The 19,191-nt window shown below is 35.3% G+C and overlaps 1 protein-coding gene across 1 annotated transcript in view; it reads left to right on the top strand.

Moving 5' to 3' along the window:
• The first annotated feature begins 1,859 nt into the window (after nt 1-1,859).
• LOC124638919 (protein spaetzle 3) overlaps nt 1,860-19,191 on the top strand; it is a 40,312-nt gene continuing 22,980 nt past the window's right edge. The window contains exons 1-2 of the mRNA XM_047176073.1: nt 1,860-2,023; nt 14,256-15,228. Coding sequence (XP_047032029.1) covers nt 14,439-15,228 — 790 coding nt within the window. The 5' untranslated portion in view covers nt 1,860-2,023; nt 14,256-14,438. The remainder of the gene's footprint in view (nt 2,024-14,255; nt 15,229-19,191) is intronic.

Genomic DNA, 19,191 nt, shown 5'->3' with positions numbered 1-19,191 from the left:
ACTTGCCAAGTAACATCATTAAAAAGTAACTATTTTTAACTGAGGTATTTGTATGGAACTTGGTACCTACTTATTCAGATCTCACCTCTTTTATAGGCGAAGCATTCCCATATTATCGAACTTGGCAACCTTTCACATTTTTGTTTTGGGTGGGATTTCATTTATTTTTGTAAGGTTGTTTATTTTATTTTTTTCTTATGATTAAGTTAGTTAAGGAAATGTCTCATTTATACTATCTTTCAGATTTTTGAATATGCACTATGCTTCTTACAAAGAAATGAACTAAATTAACTAAATGGAATAGATTTACCAACTGACTGACATGACATGTTATCATATATTATGTTCGTGGATCAAAGTTACACATTCGTTATTTTCGAAAGTGACTCACACTTGGCCGTTTTCAGATTTTACTTTACTTTGATTAAATACAAACCTTTGTAACGAATTTCAGATCGGTACGACCATTCGAAGATATATCATATAAATATAGATAAATTTAGTTCGTTTTAGTTCCTTAGGGGTATTTTACACCAGGTATAAAACACCTTCATTATTTCGAAACTGACTCACACTTGGCCATTTTCAGATTTTTCCCTCTACCTTGCCATAAAGACCTACCTCCATGCCGAATTTCAAGTCAATACGACCATTGGAAGTGGTCTAGGTTTTTGATGAGTGAGTCAGTCAGTCAGTCAGTGAGTGTATAGTAAAAATAACGATTTTCTGACGTCAATATCTCAAGACCTACAAAAGATATATTAATGAAATTTTGTATTTTAGATAAGTGAGGGGGTCTCAACAGATACTAGAAATTTGATATGCGTAAATAAAATAGATTTTGAGTTATAGGGGGGTAGAATTTGGCCTGAAATGGTTCGTGTAATATAACCCACGGCCGGTGTGCCGCTTTTTTTTGCTCGAACTTGGCGGACACACTGCCGTGTGTCTAGATCTGGTCCCTCCTATTGGGATGCCGGATGGAAACTTCGGGGATCGGGTACCTGCGACTTACCCGATTATGCGGCTTGGGACTTCTGCTTAGAATATTTGCAATATAAAAGTAACTATTATACCATAACATGCACGGAAACTCAATTAACTCTCATTAGCAATAAAACGTCGCGTCTAATATGCTTTAAAGACATAAATGACTCATAATAGTCTGTCTTAAGATAATATTAGTTTCTGCATTTGATAAACGTTATAAAATTGGATAAAATGTATTCAACTTTTGATGTTACTTATATAACGTTAAGTTATTTATTGTGTACGAAATCATATTTGTTTAAGGATTGTGTTACATTTTACCGGTTTCCAAAAAGGAAGAGGTTATCAATTCGGATGTACGTATCTTTCATTCATTTATAAAATAGACTTTTTTCATTTCGTTGATGTCTTTCCTTAGAAAATGTATGTGTGACATAATAATAGATTCATTATTTTTTAAAATAAATTATGTCATACATATATCTTAGCTTTAATAACATAGAAAAGAAAATTGTATCTTCTTGTCCATACTAGCCTTCATAAACCAGCCTTTTAAAGTGCATTTAAAAAAAACTTGCATCACCATCCTCTTTACTACGACTCCTCTCCTTTTGTCAGACTTTCATAAAACACACAGAGCAATAGTGACCAATATCCGTAACAAACCGCATAAATCCTTAAAAAATGGGGGCTTTTCTCAATCACCTATTTCCATATCCTATTACAAATGTATCGCGACTAATCACAAATCCCAACCGGAACATGCATACATCATCGGAAGTTACTGCTGATCTATTCTACTGACCAGTGTCAATACAGAGGTCTCGAAGTAAAAGGAAAGGAGGTCCGATCAGTGCCCGCGAGATCGCCCGCGCGTGCGCACGTCTGACGCCACCGCCATCTTGCACAACACCCGCCAAAACTTCACCTGTCAAAGTGTGTTTCGAATTTGGAAAATCGAACGTGACAGTTTAAAAGTGGACTGGTTGTCTTTTGTTTTTCCGTGATCTTTCCCAGGCGTTGGACTTTTAAGGTAAAGCTTATCAAACTGTATTATCAGTTAATATTGTGTACTTCATATTTTTATTTCGTAACACAGTCTATGAATAATTTTATTGTCAGTCATACCGCGTGTTCATGCTTTAATTTAAACAAATGCAAAATATGTAGTAGTGCCACTTGTACATAAATCAATTGCTTTAAATTCTGTTCTAAGTTTCAAGGAAATCCTTCAAAAATTTAACTTTCAATGAGCTTTAAAGCGTTTGTGATAAAGTACAAAATTGGTCGCATCCATTTTTGAATCTTATTCGCTTGATTTCATAACAAAACGACGCGGTTACTCAACATACGTAATGTCTAAATTAATGACATTATATGTGTATTAACTTTTGCTCATGAATGTACTTGGCTATGAGAAATTGTTGTCATTTGAATGTAAGTCGTAGAAAATATTTAGCAGTACAGGCGTGTGCAAAAGTTTGTGTATAAAAAAGTATTTTGATTAGCGAATATCATTGCCATTACTAACGTAATGAGTCGATCGCTATTATTTGTGTTCGTGTAATGATTATTTTAGGAATTTTATTTTTAGCCAGACCATAGCTTAATTGGAACAGCCTTGAGGCTCTGTCGCCAATATTTACGCAAACGCGACTTCGGGTATTGGTTACAAAGTTAACTAATGACATAACGCAACTACATATTCTACCATTATTGGATAATATGTAAAAAAATAAATGGAAAAAGTTGTTTTTACTTGATAGCTAAAATATTCCTTGCATAATTTTTATTGGACTTCTTTCTAAAAGCGTCTGCATTTTGAAACAAATTTCATTCAAGTTTTTTATTTTAATGTTGCATCATGCATGGAATTAAAATTACAGCTGTAAGTTAGCTTGGATTATTTTAAATTTATATTAAAACTAGCAGTTTACCCGCGGTTTCACCCGCGTCCCGTGGGAACCACTGCCCGTACCTCGATAAAATATAGCCTTTATTACGTTATGTTTAGTATATTTCAAATACATTCAACTTTTATTTGATTGATATTATTGATTGTAAAATCACATTACATTGGACTATGCAAAGCTTTTTTTTATGAATTGACTAGTTTTGTTTGTTTATAATTTGTTCTTTAATACAGTTGAATAGGTCAAAGATTGAGAAAAGCGAAGATAAAGGAAGAGTCCCTGCACAGTGGTTAGGTATAGATTATTCAGGTTCTGATAAAATATTCCTTCAGGACATGGAAGTTTAATAAAGAGAATTAATATAAATATTTTCTATTTACACAAATAGAGGAACACAATTAATCAAAATCAGATGCAGGTCAGATATTTTTATTATCATACTAAAATGGTTTTTAGTGATAAATAAGTAGGTAGGTATACAAAATGTGACACTACAAAAATAGACAGTGTCAATTATTTTTTGCGTTTTAGGTATTGTACGCTACAAGTATGTAATTATTTTTTTAGTTATTCTATTAGAGTCTGTTTAGCCAACAAAATTATATTTGCTCGTTTTTACTGTAATTTATTTAAAGCAGTGTCCTTAAAATTGCATGTGCATTTATAATATTAAATTAATTACCTCACTTATTCCATTTTTTTATAATGTTTACGGTCTATAAAGTACCTAGAACGTAAGAACATTTACTAATAAAAAAAAAATACTTTTCCTTTACAATTTCCAAGAAAACCACAATCATATCACCTTTACAAGGCTGTAAACCCGGAATAAATAATAATGATGTATGCATATACCTATGTAAGTCTATATTGTAATTCTCACTCATTAAAACAAGTTTTAATTGCTTACGGACTTTCGATTTAATGTTGGTGATAAGAAAAAAATATATGTATTATTTCCTGGTTGGAATAAAAAACGCCCACTGTGTGACATAGGCTGTTTGATTTACAAGTACTTACGATACAGCCTGTGGACATATGTTGATTAGATTCAAATAATAGTGATTAAATCGTAATCGTAATGTGGTCGTTATTGATACAAGAGATATGACATGTTGCCATGAACTCACTGGCATGGCGACGTGTTTTTTTTTACTGACGTCCAAAAAGTATTTATGCGTTCGTTTCGTACCGAATGCTTTTAGCAATCTAGTAACAATTCGAAAACAAAAGATTGGATAAAGCATTTTTTTTATTTGTGAAGAGAGTCTGATATTTTCTTCTGCGCTACAAATTAAAATTCATTCATTCCAAGTTACAAAAGAATTTATATTAGGCATATTTGACTACGCAGATGGAATTGTGTTCCTTGAGAGATTCTTCCAAGTGGTAATTAGCATTCGTTTTGGGGGACACTCTTTTGCCTTCTTTAAATAACGAACTTTTATCATCCTATTCTTTTCATTTGCTTTTTTTTCAAGTAATCGTCATTAGGCTATTAATTAACATTATGTCTCATCGCTATCTTCATTCCTCAAATTAGCACAGAATCAAATACTATGAATTCAATCGTCATGTCATCCTGATTTACGACGATATCACGACTCGTGAACAGTAGTATAAATAGTAGCAGTAAGCTACTTATTGCACACGAATTAACAAAAACCATTAAAAGTGGCGCAACGTTGATTGATTGAATCGGGCCATCTCGGATCTTAGCCTCCTTGCTAAAGTGGCCCATTCACTAACCTACATGATAACTGTTAATGATGTAGATTGCACGCCCTATGCATCCGACCATAAATAGGGTTTTTTTTCGGTAATTGTTGCAAAATTTCACATGTTTTGCACGACGGGTTCCGTACCAATTATAAAACGGACAAAGAAATCACGTTTGTTGTATGGGAGCCCCCAAAATATTTATTTAGCTCTAGTTTCGGTATTTGTTGTTATAGCGGCAACAATAATACATCATCTGTGAAAATTTCAGCATTTTAACTATCACGGTTCATGAGATACAGCCTGGTGACAGACGGACGGACGTACGGACGGACGGATGGACAGAGGAGCGAAAACAATTGGGTTCCGTTTTAAAGTGGTGGAACAAACTCCCCAGCAACACAATTCTGTCTGTCTGGTCTGAATTTATAAATTGACTACCATCTTCGGCTTGAAATTGAAAGTACTTAATGAAAATAATGTAGTATTGTTGCTTCATATATTTCACTGTTTAGATTCACTGTGCTGTTTTTCATTATTTTCCTCATGCTCCAGTATTTCTTCCATGCTAGAGTTATCCTCTTTTTTTTAATTTTATTTTAATGAAAATAATAGCACAAAAACAACCAGATCTCATTCTCACGGAGGTATCTATCAAATTATTTATTTACTTACTTTTGTACTAAAAGACATAAATCCAAAGGAAAACATGCAATATCTAAGGGCTCTTATCTACATGACCAGTCATTAGCATAAATATGTCATATCAATCGGCATTGCATATGATATGTATGTAAATTGAATCGTATGACACGCCGTATCTGCCGATAAATCAGACGATAAATGCCCAATGTCTGACAGTTTGCGGAAGGTAAAGAGATGACAGCAATCGCATGTTTTTATTTTAGATCTATATCTGAACGTGAACTTTGTAGGTCTCAAGTTCTTTTGAAAATATTTGTATGTATAATAAACATACCAATGTATGTTTCAGTGGGTGTCAGTAAATAACGTAAATGTGTTTAAGGATTTTATTGGAAAGAAAACTCTGCTGCAAAGCTTCCATACAAAAAAAAAGTCGAGTTCGAAATCATTTTAAGCATTTATCAAAATTTTCGTTCGTGTTATTCGTTCATGAGAGAAAAGAAAAAAACTGGCCAAGTGCGAGTCGGACTCGCGCACGTAGGGTTTTACCGAACCATTATTTATAAAACGGACAATAAAATCACGTTTGTTGTATAGGAGCCCCCAAAATATTTATTTAATTCTAGTTTTCAGTATTTGTTGTTAAAGCGGCAACAAAAATACACCACCTATGAAAATTTCAGCTCTCTAACTATCACGGTTCATGAGATACAGCCTGGTGACGGACGGACGGACGGACGGACAGAGAAGCGAAAACAATTGGGTCCCGTTTTACCCTAAAAAACGTCTTCATTATTTTTGGGTTATCGAAAAGACGGACTAAGTACTTTATTTTCATTCACTGTACCTTCTTCTGTAAATAAACTTCAATGTAAGCAAACTTCAATCTTATTGTACAATAAGCGAGACTACAGATTTCTGAGTAAAGTTGAACGAACGACGCGAGATACCTTGGCCTTTTTGACGACTGACTTTTATGAAAGGGAAGGTCCATGAAAGATAAATGGAGCTAAATAAAAGTCAGAAGATTGTCACGAATGTCACGCTTCTATATTCCTTGTTTACTTTTGGGTAATAATTATTCTGGTTTATTAAATTGCTTTGGACACCAAACTCCTTGGTGTTGTGCAGTCAGTTTCAAAAAAAATGCCCAAAGGATTGATATGTTACTTCTTTTGTTTTTATTCTAATATGATCAAGTTACTATCCTATGTAAAATCCAAAAATAATAATAAATTAGTAAACAGATATTTTTTATATGCAGCTGCTTATGTTAACAACGAATGCTAAAAATGCAACAATCCACAGTTTTGATACAATTTAAATTATTTAATATTTAAGTAGCTAACCTTTTAAGCCATAGAGATAAACTTATTCACAAACTCTTCCACTTATGTAAAGACAGACCAAATTATAAAGATATATCTCATAAAAAAATTGAAATCGGCAAGCGTGGGCAGACATTTTTATTTATATCTTGATATAAATCTCGTATAAGATTTTTGATGATTCTTTATGTTTTATCGAAAAATGCTATCTGTATTTGATATAGATCTAGATAATGGCAAGGATTTCATCTATTTTGCAATACATTTGAATGAGCAAAATGTTGAACACAAGGTAACGTGTATTAAATTAGTATTTATCAATACCGCTATTTAAGGAGTATCATATTCGTTTGAACTGCCGCATCTATTTTAAAATGTTATTTTTACACGTAGCCCACGCATATCTGAAATAAAAAAAAAGTACTACAAAATGTATTGAAACTCAGTTTTAAAAGAAATACAAATAAATCGCTTTGAATTCGTATCCTTCATATAACAAGTACGTTAAGTAGTGCCATCTTCACTTGCTTACTCAGATATTGACTTTAAATGTCAGTGTTAGCTGTCAACACAGAGTATTTAATTTAAATATATTAGGTCCGTTGACAACCTTTACTGGTGATTACATAAGCGCTTTGAACAGAGGATACGCAATTAATACTTGATAGCAACTTCAATTAGTTGTCACGTCAGTAACAATACTTATACTTCCCCGTTTGAAAGGCTAAGCTAAAAAAACGCTAAGTAACTATAGACGATATAGGAATGCAATTGAATTTATTTGGCCTCCCATGTAAAGTCTTTTTGTCTAACGAAAGAAGCTATTTAACCGTACTTTGTAGAGGTTTAAACATTGATTTTCAAAAAATAAATAAACTAATTCCGTTTTTATCAATACAGTAGAAGTCAAAGATCATTATCAAAGTCATCTCTCATCTACCAACGTTTACCAAATCACCAAACATTACAAATGCTTGGGCCAACGTTGGTAGGTGAAGAGCAGATAAAAAAAAGTTTATTGACAAAAAAAGTAGCTTTACACTGTGGTAGTTAACGTTGAGCTATAACCTAAGCGCAGATGAGGTCCTTATCAAACGCAGACATGATGATCGTGAGTCAGATGCATAGGGACCACGTATTTTCGCATATCAAGATAATAGATGCGTGGGCCGACAGACTTTTAGGTAAAGCTTATTCACCTAATGCATGAATGAAGTAGAAATAACGTACCTAAAACTTATAGGGTATCAGGTTACTGGGAATCTTAAAACGTAGTTAACAAACTAACAAATACTCTGGTACTAAATGCAATGCCATAATCTCAGGTAATTTTAGTATTATGAAAAGTTTCTAATACTTAAATAGTGCATTAAATACGGGAACTTTAATACAGGATTCGCCAAACGCGACGCATACGTTTATTACTGACGAACTTCGTTTCAATAAATTCTGCGATAAACGTGAACTCTTTTCTTCGGTTGATCAGTAACTGCGGATTGCAACTACTGATCTACCTCTTGTTTTGCGATAGGAGATTGAGTTTAGACAATAGTTTAATGTAAAGAAGTTAGTCTATAGGTTAGGCTGCCCTACCAGACGGTATAAAACCATGTGTTTACGATAATACGATAATTCTAAGTCAGTAACAATCTGCGACCTTGCTGCCATAATTCGAACAGACCAATGGAATGCAAGCTGACCCTGAATATGTAACAGTCGGATGATTTTTTTTCTGGTACAGACTACTTGAGTATTTGCGACAGTATTTGCAACTACTGGTACTTCATTCACATGTAGATTTGTCTATGAGGAGATAAAGTACTTGACTCTTTTAAAAACTCGTTGACGTCTATAGGTACTCAAGAGTAGTAAGACGTCAATTGGTGGCTTTCCAAACATTTCAAGTCATATCATTGTTAACATCTTACCTAGACAAGAGCATTCCAATTTCCCCCACGAAAAACTGAGGTACCCCTAGAATTTCCACCAAACTCTATAGAGGTCTTATCATCTGCCATTGACCTTTGATTTGATGATTGCTCTGATGACTGACATACATTAACACACATTGCAATCTTTACCTCCCTACAAGTACAATGACTAAAAGTTTTCCACAAATAATTAAATTAACACAGGGTAAAAAATAGGTCCAAGCTACAATGCAAGTCAGAGGATCCAAGTCTGATCGTGCCCGATTCGACACACCCCAAGGCGAATTCGCCACACTGTTTCCTCCTATTGTCTTGAAGTGTACCTACGTGAATAAATCTATAAGCGACCAGACACTTAACCAGTTGTTCAGGAAGTGCTCTATATTATTTTAATCTGTAACGTTGCGTCATTGTTTTAACGCGCTGTTTTGTTTTATGTCACTTTTATTGCGAAGGTAATTAATTGCTTTTTGGTATTTATTGGTCATTATTAGAGTACCCACACAATTCAGACTTAACCATGACTTAACAGTCGAACGATAGTTGACGCGATGGTTTAAATTTTTTTAATCTGATCTTGATTCCGTTCGAAGTTTTCAGTCGGTCTAATTACAGCTAAGTACCGGATTTTTGTAATGTGCGTACTTCCATTCATCTTTATTGTGATTTCTGAGCCTAAACTGTCTATCGGCCGACTTATAGATTGCAGTCTGTGGCTGCTAGTAGTCTTCTTTTCTATCACGGTAAGAGAAGCTATGGATTTTATTATTTTCTTTAGCTAAATCTAATCTATTAGTAACTGTGTCCTCATAAAACTGGAAGCTTTAAAAACTTGTAATAAAACTTTGTATGTGTTAAAATATGCAATAACATTTAAATACTTATACATCAATATATCCCCACATAATAAGAAATCACCGTGTATATTTTCAAAAGGAGCTAATAAAAGCCATATTTTCCGAGCGACAAATTGGGACCAACCAATTAGGAGCCTTCTAGTAATAAAACTCTTTGTTAATAGATAACCTATTCAGACAGTTATTAGTCTATTGTCGCATCAAATTACATTGCTTTATGTAAATAGGTACACAGTTAACATACTTAGTACCTAATTGCTTTTTAATGACACAAAAAAAAATCTTGTTGACATTGGCGCGGGGTGCTTGACCTATCCCATAAGATTATCTGTTCAGAAATTGTAGAATATTTTATAATTGCGTATATAGTGAGAAATATTGCATAAATATTGACTGTTTCATTTTGTGTGTGTGTGTGCTAATTCAGTGGAGGCTCTCATCTAACACAGAAAGCTGGGAGCTAAAGAGAATAAAAAAATAACAATGCATAACTGGCTAGACCAATCCGGAAAACACAGCTATTAAGACATTTACTTAGAGAGCTTGATACGTACATTAAGACATGTTAGTAGTTAAGATTACAAGTACAATACAACTAATAATCCATAAATTCATACTACGCACGACCCCCTTACCTATTCTCCGCACGTTATATAACAATTTCTCATCAAGTCAATTAGTACAATTGAAACAACCTTTCCCATAATGCTCAGATGTCGTTTCCCACGGTCCCTGCGCAGACGCAAGCGTGATCTAGATGTTCTTCGGCGATAGTAGTTAGTGTCAGACGTGCGTTCACGGGGTCATACCAAATTTGTGCACACCTAGTCTGCCGAACTTCAAAATTCGTAACTAAGCTTGTAATGCTCAAAAATGTCAAGTACTTTGTGTCACGATTTGCTATTTTTAGAACTTCAGCTGAAGATATTTTAAGAAGCCTTTTTTATGGGAAATCATTAAATTACCCCCCAACGCTGTGAGTTTCAGGCACTTACTGACTAAAACCCACCATGTTTCTTCTCATCCGTCTATGTACCAGGGCTACGGTAACTCTTTCGAATGATTCCGCAACTCTGGCAGGCTTTGGCCCCACTGGGGATTGCTAAAAGTCTAACTTCTTCATCGTCGATGCACATATTGTCCCGTTTTTTTACTATTAAGGGGCCAGGTTCTAATTAAACCTAAACTGAATAGGTACCACTAGAGAAGCGAGCACAAAGCTTTACCTAAAAGTGTGCTAAAGCTTTTTCTGACTCCACATAAGATAAGACCAGACATTTAACTTAAAACCATTCAATATGTGGCCGTCACGAAAAGTCAGGCAGACGTGAATCATCAAGAGAACACACACTCACAAAAAAAGCAACAAAGTCTGTTGTGTATGCACGGGCCATGCACACACACAAGGGAGATGAAAAGGGGAAGCTACTAGACAATGTTAATAGTGATTATATTTCAAACTTTTGTCGTTACGGTAAAGTTTTGTTATAGCTGAAAATAATTTTTCCTAGTCCCCCATCTATTTACAAGCCGACTTGACATCTGACAGTCTCTCAATCAATCTGATAAAATAATTTATATAAACAACCTTTAGGTATTTGCCGCTGCTTAACATTTTCTTGACAACACGTGTGCTACTGTGCCAAGGTCCTGCTAATACCACGCCAACATCTGCACTAGATTTTAAATATTTGATTCATAATAATTTTGCGATAAACATACTATCATCGAAGTATTTTATAATTCTCCTTCTTCTTTTTAGCTTTAACCTCATCTTGTAACGGGGTCCACTTTCCCTATCTTCTTCTTCAACTATTGAAAAAGAGAAACAATTAATTCTATTGATATTCTTACGAACGAATAATTAGCTAACCCAAAATAATTCTTAACATAACCATATTTTTTATGGTAAAATTAGGCAATGCATCACACTTTTCGCAAAACATTTGCGCAATATTTTATGACGACAAATAGTTTGGCGAGAACTACTAAGTATTAAAAAGTCCTAGATACGAATAAAATAGTAATTATAATGCAAGTCCATTAAGCGTGAGAAATCAATTTCTTCATAATGTTCGCGCCTAATGTTTTAACATAATTGATAGTTAACCGACTAACGAAATCAATTTAATGTCTTAAACGTTGTTAGGTGGACGCAAATTAACCAATATAAAATATAAATCAATCGAAATGTTCTACACGAGTAAACTAGATACATATTTTTGAATATCTTAATTTCTATGCGCATATGTTGGTATGCATATTATTACGTGGGTATTACAATTATTAATACAATATTTATTTTGAATTAAAGAATTGGCGAAATGAATAATGGAAAGATACCATGGTTTAAAGTTATGCAAAAAAGGTTATTTTGCCAAAATGTCTAGAATTGAAAGATTGGGTTATATAACCTATAAATTTTAGCATTCAACGAATCATTATTTTATCGAAATTCCTAAAACACTGTAAAAACTGACAAATTAAGTAGTAAACTGCCAGATTTCTTCAATTTAGCCAATAACATGAAATCTATCGCCGTCATCGTTCATCCGAAAGACCACATAAAAGCAGATAAAGGCATCCCCCAAGGGTCGCCACTTTTTGCAATCATTTGCACATAAAAAAAAATAATTCGACTGGTTTCAAAAGTCCAAAGATCACACACAATTTTATAATTCTCAGACTTCATCGGACATTCGCCAAATAATCTTGCTTCTTTGCACCTAGCATACCGAGACAGAATAAAATAAAATATAGCCTTTATTAACCAAATTTACAATTCCATAATGAACTGAGTCATCTACCTCGCCTTATATGTGCTTTATTATAACAGCATTCTTTTGTGCTGACTAGGCATTTTATTGTATTTCAATATAACAAAATGCAGTACAGGATATATTTCAAATCACGACTTTGATTCAATTATTTCGAGTTTCAAAAGCTCAGACGGCTGAATAGTGAAACGCTACGTAATTTTAAGCGCTACTAAAACATAATTGTATGTCTGATACACTCACCTAAATTGATACTGATATACTTTTAAGTATGACTTAAAGTAGTGACGTTTGAGTTTTTTGATGTAGGTAAGTGACGTAACCAAACGCTTTTATTCCCGAAAAAAAATAGTTAGGGCACACCATTTTTTTTTTCATGAATGATCTTTTTGACTTAGCAAAATGAGGACTTGGTACTGCTACTAAGATATTCAAAATGGAATTACCCAATCACCAATCAGGATCACCTATAATCTATGGTCTAATAAATTATGCCATGCTTCCGCGTCTAGACGGAGCATGGTCATCAAATATGCACAAATTAATGTAAGAATGCTGGCTAACAAAACAAAATACAAAAGTATTTACAAATCCACTATGATATAAAGATATACCTAAGGGGTTTTTCCAAACTTCCTCTCACATTCCTGAAGAGGCTATCGGACTTTGACATTTATTAAAAAAAATATGTTAACAATTGTTGCAATTGTAACAATTGACTACACTGTCAAATCTTTTGTTCCAAAAGAGGTAATATTAAAAACAAATGATGTTCTATGTACAGTCCCTACAAATGTTAAGTGAAGGGACACTTTAATTCTCATAAATCAGTGTGCTTAAAGTTGCGTTATTCTGTTCCCACAAATAATTTGGTTACATGGTCAAAACATTTACGTGGCAAATTCTATTTTGGGAATTATTAATATGGTAATAATATTTCGCCAGTCAAAAGTGTGTGACCGAAGTTAATCTACAATTTCACCTGTTGAAATAATTTGTGACCTAAGTTTATGCTTATCCTATAGTTATCGGCACGAATCTTGAACTCTGACCTACATCTGCGCAGAAGTGATTTATTAACAAAGAACCAATCCCGAGTGACGGCTATGACGCGATGCGCTGCGGGCCAATCACCGCTTTAGCCCGCTCCTGCGCCTCACTCCATACCACAAAAGGGACCCAATAAATTACTTCAGCGCAGATGTAGATCAGAGCTCAAGCTTCGTGCCGATAACTATACCTATGTTTACGCGTATAGCCAGATTCTTTCATAGGACGTTACGATAGCAATATAATTTACATAAAAATAATTATAATTGCTGCATTATTTCAAAGATCATGTCTGGTTTTCCCCTATTTCAATTCCAAAATCATCTCCATCAAATGGAATCACGATTCGCCTTTCAAATCGATGACATTTGTAAAGTGGCAAGGATATCACGAAACTTGAGGGGAAATCCAGCTATAAAATTTTACAATGCACGATATATAGTTCAGTTTCGACATACGGTTTCATTGTTTATTGCTTGGTTAAATTTTGAAAATTAATTGTTGTTCTTGCTGTATTGTGTGCTTTACAGCGCTCAAGCAAAAAGCTCTTCCGTCAGCGCATTAGTTCTGTAACTGCCTCGTTGGTCTAGCTGTCACAAGTGTGGCTGCTGAGCACGAGGTCTCGGGTTCGATTCCCGAGTCGGGCTGAAATCGCTTTGTGGGTTTTAGAAGACTTTCACAAAGCAGCCCGGAGCCTGGAAGCTGGTGATTGATACACCCGTGCATCGGAGAGCACGTAAATGTCGGTCCTGCGCCTGATCTCTCGGTCTGCGGTCGTGTCGGATTACCGTCCCATCGGGCTATGAGAGTTAAGGAATAGTGAGTGCACCTGTGTCTGCGCAAATACTCGTGCACTATAATATGTCCTGCGTAGTTGGCTAATCTCCTTACATGAGAACAGCCGCCGTAGCCGATAATCGGCTAGGAGGACATCATCATCATCATCATCATCAGTTCTATAAACACAATGAAAATAAATAACCAAAAGTGTTGTTTCCGTATTATATCTAACATTTACATAATGATCTTTATCGTCTTGTTACAGATAAACGGTGGACAGAAAGGAGTGACCGCAGTGAGTGTGACAGTGCATTGTGTTCCGTTCTACAATGAGTAGACGCTGGTGTTAGCGAACAAACTGCTCTCGACATGCGAGTGCGTTAGTAACAGCTACGGGGCTGTTGACTTAGTGAGTTGACATTTCGCGTCAATGCCGTGTGTGTAGGCAATGGCGTTGGCAAACTTCTCGATCGCAGGCGTCGGCGCGGCCACGCCGGCGTTCGTGCCCACCTCTGCGACACCGCTCCGAGTCGACCTCGACGACTTGCTCTATTCCCCCGCCGAATACCAAGACGATACACGTCCCGCACAACCCCAAGAAAATGAACCCTTCACACAACCAAATCAACGCAGGCCTAAAGTGAGAAAACGTGCCGGCACAGCGTACTTGCCACCGGCTAACCAGTACGCGCATTACCCAAATGAGGCTCAACAAAACCCTTACGCTTCACAACTACATACGCAGGTTTACCCACAAAACCCAAGACTTAATGTACAGATAGAAAACCAGCGCGTTAAGGAAGTGAAATCACCTTACGATTCTGGACAGTACGATAACACGGGGCAGTACGTTCATGATCCTACTGGTGACTATGATTATGAACAAAAGAGAGTGAACCAGGGTCCGCCTGGTCCAGGTTACAGCCCTGGGTACGCGGACGCTCCTTACCCGCCGGCAACAAAGCCAAACCCTTCATCTAGTCGAAGAGTCGATGAGTATCCGAGTCAAAATGTGAATAACTTCAATTTTAACAGACCGCCTAGTAGTACAGATAGCCCACCTAGGCCGCCTAATAACCAAGGAAGCAAGACTCCTGGTAGTCAAAATGCACCTGTGAATCCTCCGGAAAGACCTAGAGGTTTTACTAAAGTGGAACAGAATGGAGGATCTGGTGGTAAAACGCAGTTACACGCAGTTCTTGACTATGACGAGGATTATTACGACGATCCTGATCCAGGTAAGAATTTTAAATATAACCCCTATTATAATACTGATCTTTGGCCTTCTTGTAGGTAGAATCCTCCACCTTGATTTGTCTCTCGTTTTTGTTTATTCGTTGATATAGGAAATCCTTGCGGTTTTATATTGTCAATAGTCAAGCAATTGACAAACAATCAACAAACGTCGTCCGTTTGATGATCACGGCTGTTAAACACCCAGATGTCCGTCGTCAGTAATTAATCAACATTTGATTTGATTACGCAGATCTGAAGACAATTCTAAATCCTTTGAAAGTACACTCTTGGCTGAAAAAAATATCTGCTACAATTGTGATACCATCGATTTATTATAAATAGATAACCCATATTGTCTTCAGCACGATGATAGAATGGAACTAAAACATCAGCTTGGTTCATATTTGTATTTCAAATCAGAACCTCCGTAGTACAAATAGCAGCTGAATACAATCTCATACCATTAGACACGCCACACTTGACAAAGTGTGTATAGGTCAAAGTAATTGGAGTACCAATCTACAGCTAACACGTTTCACTTATCTAAGTCATAGACCTTCGATCGTTTAACCGGTCGCCAATGCCATACATACAATGGACAGTCTACTGGTGCACAATGCTTACCATTGTCGCCTTCAGGCTTACATTTATTTCCTTGTTATCGAGTAGGAACATGTTTAAATTAGAAGTCTATTTCTGTTAGTCGATCTTGTTGCAGAGGCTTTTTAATTTCTTCTGTTGGATGTGTGCAAAAAGTATCATTGTCATTTTCCTTATCTTCAAGTTTTATCCCGTCAGTCACATTTCTGAGTCTGAACTCCGTATCCACCTCATATTTCTTTGTTCCACTTAAACCTTTAAAACCAGTTAAATCACTTTATACTTTTTTTTTAAATCAAAACTTTCTTAACATCGTAGATTTGCACTTGTCCTATAGACTTTGATCTCATAAAAAATTGGGCCTACTTATTTCACGACCAGTCCAAGTTTCCTTACAAGACGTAATAAGGAACATTATCATCCATTTTTGTGCAAAACGTGATCTGATGTAATAATAAAGATAATCTTAGTTTACGATACGTTACAATGTCAAGGTGTAGAACAATAGAGAATTGTACGTAATTGATATTGCAACATCACACTATTGTTACAGAATTTAATGACCAATGGTAATACTAAGATGCATTATGTACAAAAAATGCTCGTTTGCGTCCAGAGAAACTTTGATATGGAGTCAATCATAATCGTGAATTTATTTAAATTCTAAGTTCAATGTCTGACCCGCAAAATTCATAATTACTATCAGATATGGGAGCAACCTCAGTAAATAGTAACATTGAATTAACATCCAAATTGCAGTCTCTTCACTCCTTTTGAAAGTACCTACAAGTGGTATTCGTGCATAAGACTTAAATTTTGACTGCCTTATTCCTTTCACTTTTGTATTCGATAATACATGCATGTTTCAACTTTTTCCTTATATTAAATTCATATATTCAACGCTCCAGTAGTTTAAGGAAGTGCTTTATTATAATGCATTTTATTTATTGTTATTGAAAGTTTTCATAAGTAGGTTCTGTCGCGTACATTATCGTTTCTGCTTTTTTTATGATTGAAATCATGTCATCCTATTAATACATCATACTAGCCGTTTTCCCGCGGTTTCACCCGCGTCCCGTGGTAACTACTGCCCGTACCGGGATAAAATATAGCCTATGTTACTCGTGGATAATGTAGCTTTCGAATGGTGAAAGAATTTTTAAAAACTGTCCAGTAGTTTTTGAGCCTATTCATTACAACCAAACAAACAAACAAAGTTTTCCTCTTTATAATATTAGTATAGATTATATTTGTTATGGACCAAGTGATAAATTGGGCAGTATACATAATGCCCGGTCATTATGAATAATGCCCAATATGAGAGTGCAATTTGATAATAATTATTCAAACAATCAAATTGACCGAGCACTATACATATTGCCCGTGACCTTTTGGGCAAAGTAATACAAACATCTTTAATTTCATTTATTTTATTGTTATTGACATTTAACTTAAAATAAACTAAATATAACACATCCCATATCAATTGACAGAGCATAGAAGTAAGCATGCAACATGCAGCAAGCATGGCTTCTGTCACGGCTCCGGCGCTGCGGGGCTCCGGCGGTCCCATGCGAGCTTATCGTCGCAGATGGTTTTCACGCTCACCACCGCAGCTTCGGCTTCAGCCGCGTCGGCGAGCGTTAAAACTACCTGCGCCTCGGCTCGCAGGCCGCCTCGCCCCTCCGCGCCTACGCGGTTTTGAATTGCACTCTAGGGGTAGGGCAGACAAGACTACGTGGAGTCGGTTTTGCAGCGATTCGCTTTCGTCACTAAGTTCAGTTTTTAATACAATGTTTTGAATCCAAATTAAATTCTACCATAAAAAAAACGAGCCAAGAAAAATGAGATCAAGAAAAACGAGGCCGAGTTAGTAAATTAGATGACAATTGTCCAATTAATAATTTTGTGGCTAGATAATTCCCATTAAAATAGAACATATAATTTAAAACAATAATCATTTAATATGTAGCAAGTAACAGGATTTATTTATTAGAACAACTGCCACCCTCGCACCGCATAAAATATAGCTTTATTATCAAATTGCCCAACTATCATGTAGCAATATAATAATGCCCGTACAATGTGATAAATAATGAAGTTAAGATAGTTATTAATCACTTGGCCCGATAAAGCTAGACATTATTCATAATGCTCGGGCATTATAAATAATGCCCGAATTAATCACATGGTCCATAACATATTTATCCTAAATCATATATTAGGTATGGAAACCTCCTACGTGATTGGTTAGTTTAATGAATAAGTATAGTAAACTTTATGATTTTGAATATACAAAAATGCAACTGCAAAATTGAATTACATCATCGTATACCATTGGAACTTTTATATTCCTCCTTTCAAAAGCATTGTGTTTATAGGTCAGACACGAAATATTGTTTTATTTGACCTCTACTTCGTTAGGGATATAAAATGTAAGTGTAAGTTTACCTATAAGGCATAAGTAAATAAATATAGGTGTAAGTAATATAGTTAAATATGAATATGATTTTACTAATATTACTGTTATGTTTTTAACCAACGTAGATGAAGGGTAGATGAACTGTGTTAGTTACTTATTTGCACAAAAAAACTGAACTGGGTGAAACATCGTAAATTATAGTTACCGACCATATTCTGTTCTGCAAAAACACAATGCAGAAAATAATGGTATTGTAACATTGCTTTTTATAAAAAACATCACAAATATGTAGCTGAAAATGCTTATTTACCTTAGTTATATACATAGATTGGCCACAGTTATATAGTTTGATACTATTGTCATTGCTCCTGTATTACAAAATTTGCATAAAAGCATGGTCCGGGATTTCCATTCTCATAACAATAGCTTAATTGACATGCAGTGAGTATCAGTTGAAAAACACTTGAGATACCATCTCTACATGATACTTTAACCTAGCAAGAACTGGTTTAAATGCCACTTCAAATGGCTCTTTACATTGAAAATGTGCGTTGTTATCTTCCTACTACTCGACAATAAACCAATAGATACAGAAATCACTGTTCCAATTTTTTTTTCTGTGAAGAATCATTTGTTACATAGATATTTACATATTTAGAATAAAGATAAAAAAAACTATCCCAGCAAAAACAAAAAAGAAACTTAAATTAAAAAGCATAAAAAATTTCACCCCCATCGCTGTCGACTGGGAGCGTATACACAAGAGGTTGGCAGCATTACCTCGTTGGATCGCCATGCTGATTCTTTGTCGGAGATAATAGCCAGCCTTCTTGTCACGAGAAGCGTTAACCAGCCGCCTAAGTTGATAAAAATAACTGTACAAAATAACAGCTCCATTCATTAAAATATTCCAGACCACTTAATCACGTCAACAAGTTACGTG

Source organism: Helicoverpa zea, chromosome 18 (genome assembly GCF_022581195.2).
Source record: "Helicoverpa zea isolate HzStark_Cry1AcR chromosome 18, ilHelZeax1.1, whole genome shotgun sequence".
In the NCBI taxonomy this organism is placed as follows: Eukaryota; Metazoa; Arthropoda; class Insecta; order Lepidoptera; family Noctuidae; genus Helicoverpa; species Helicoverpa zea.
This window is presented reverse-complemented; position numbering and strand designations above follow the sequence as displayed.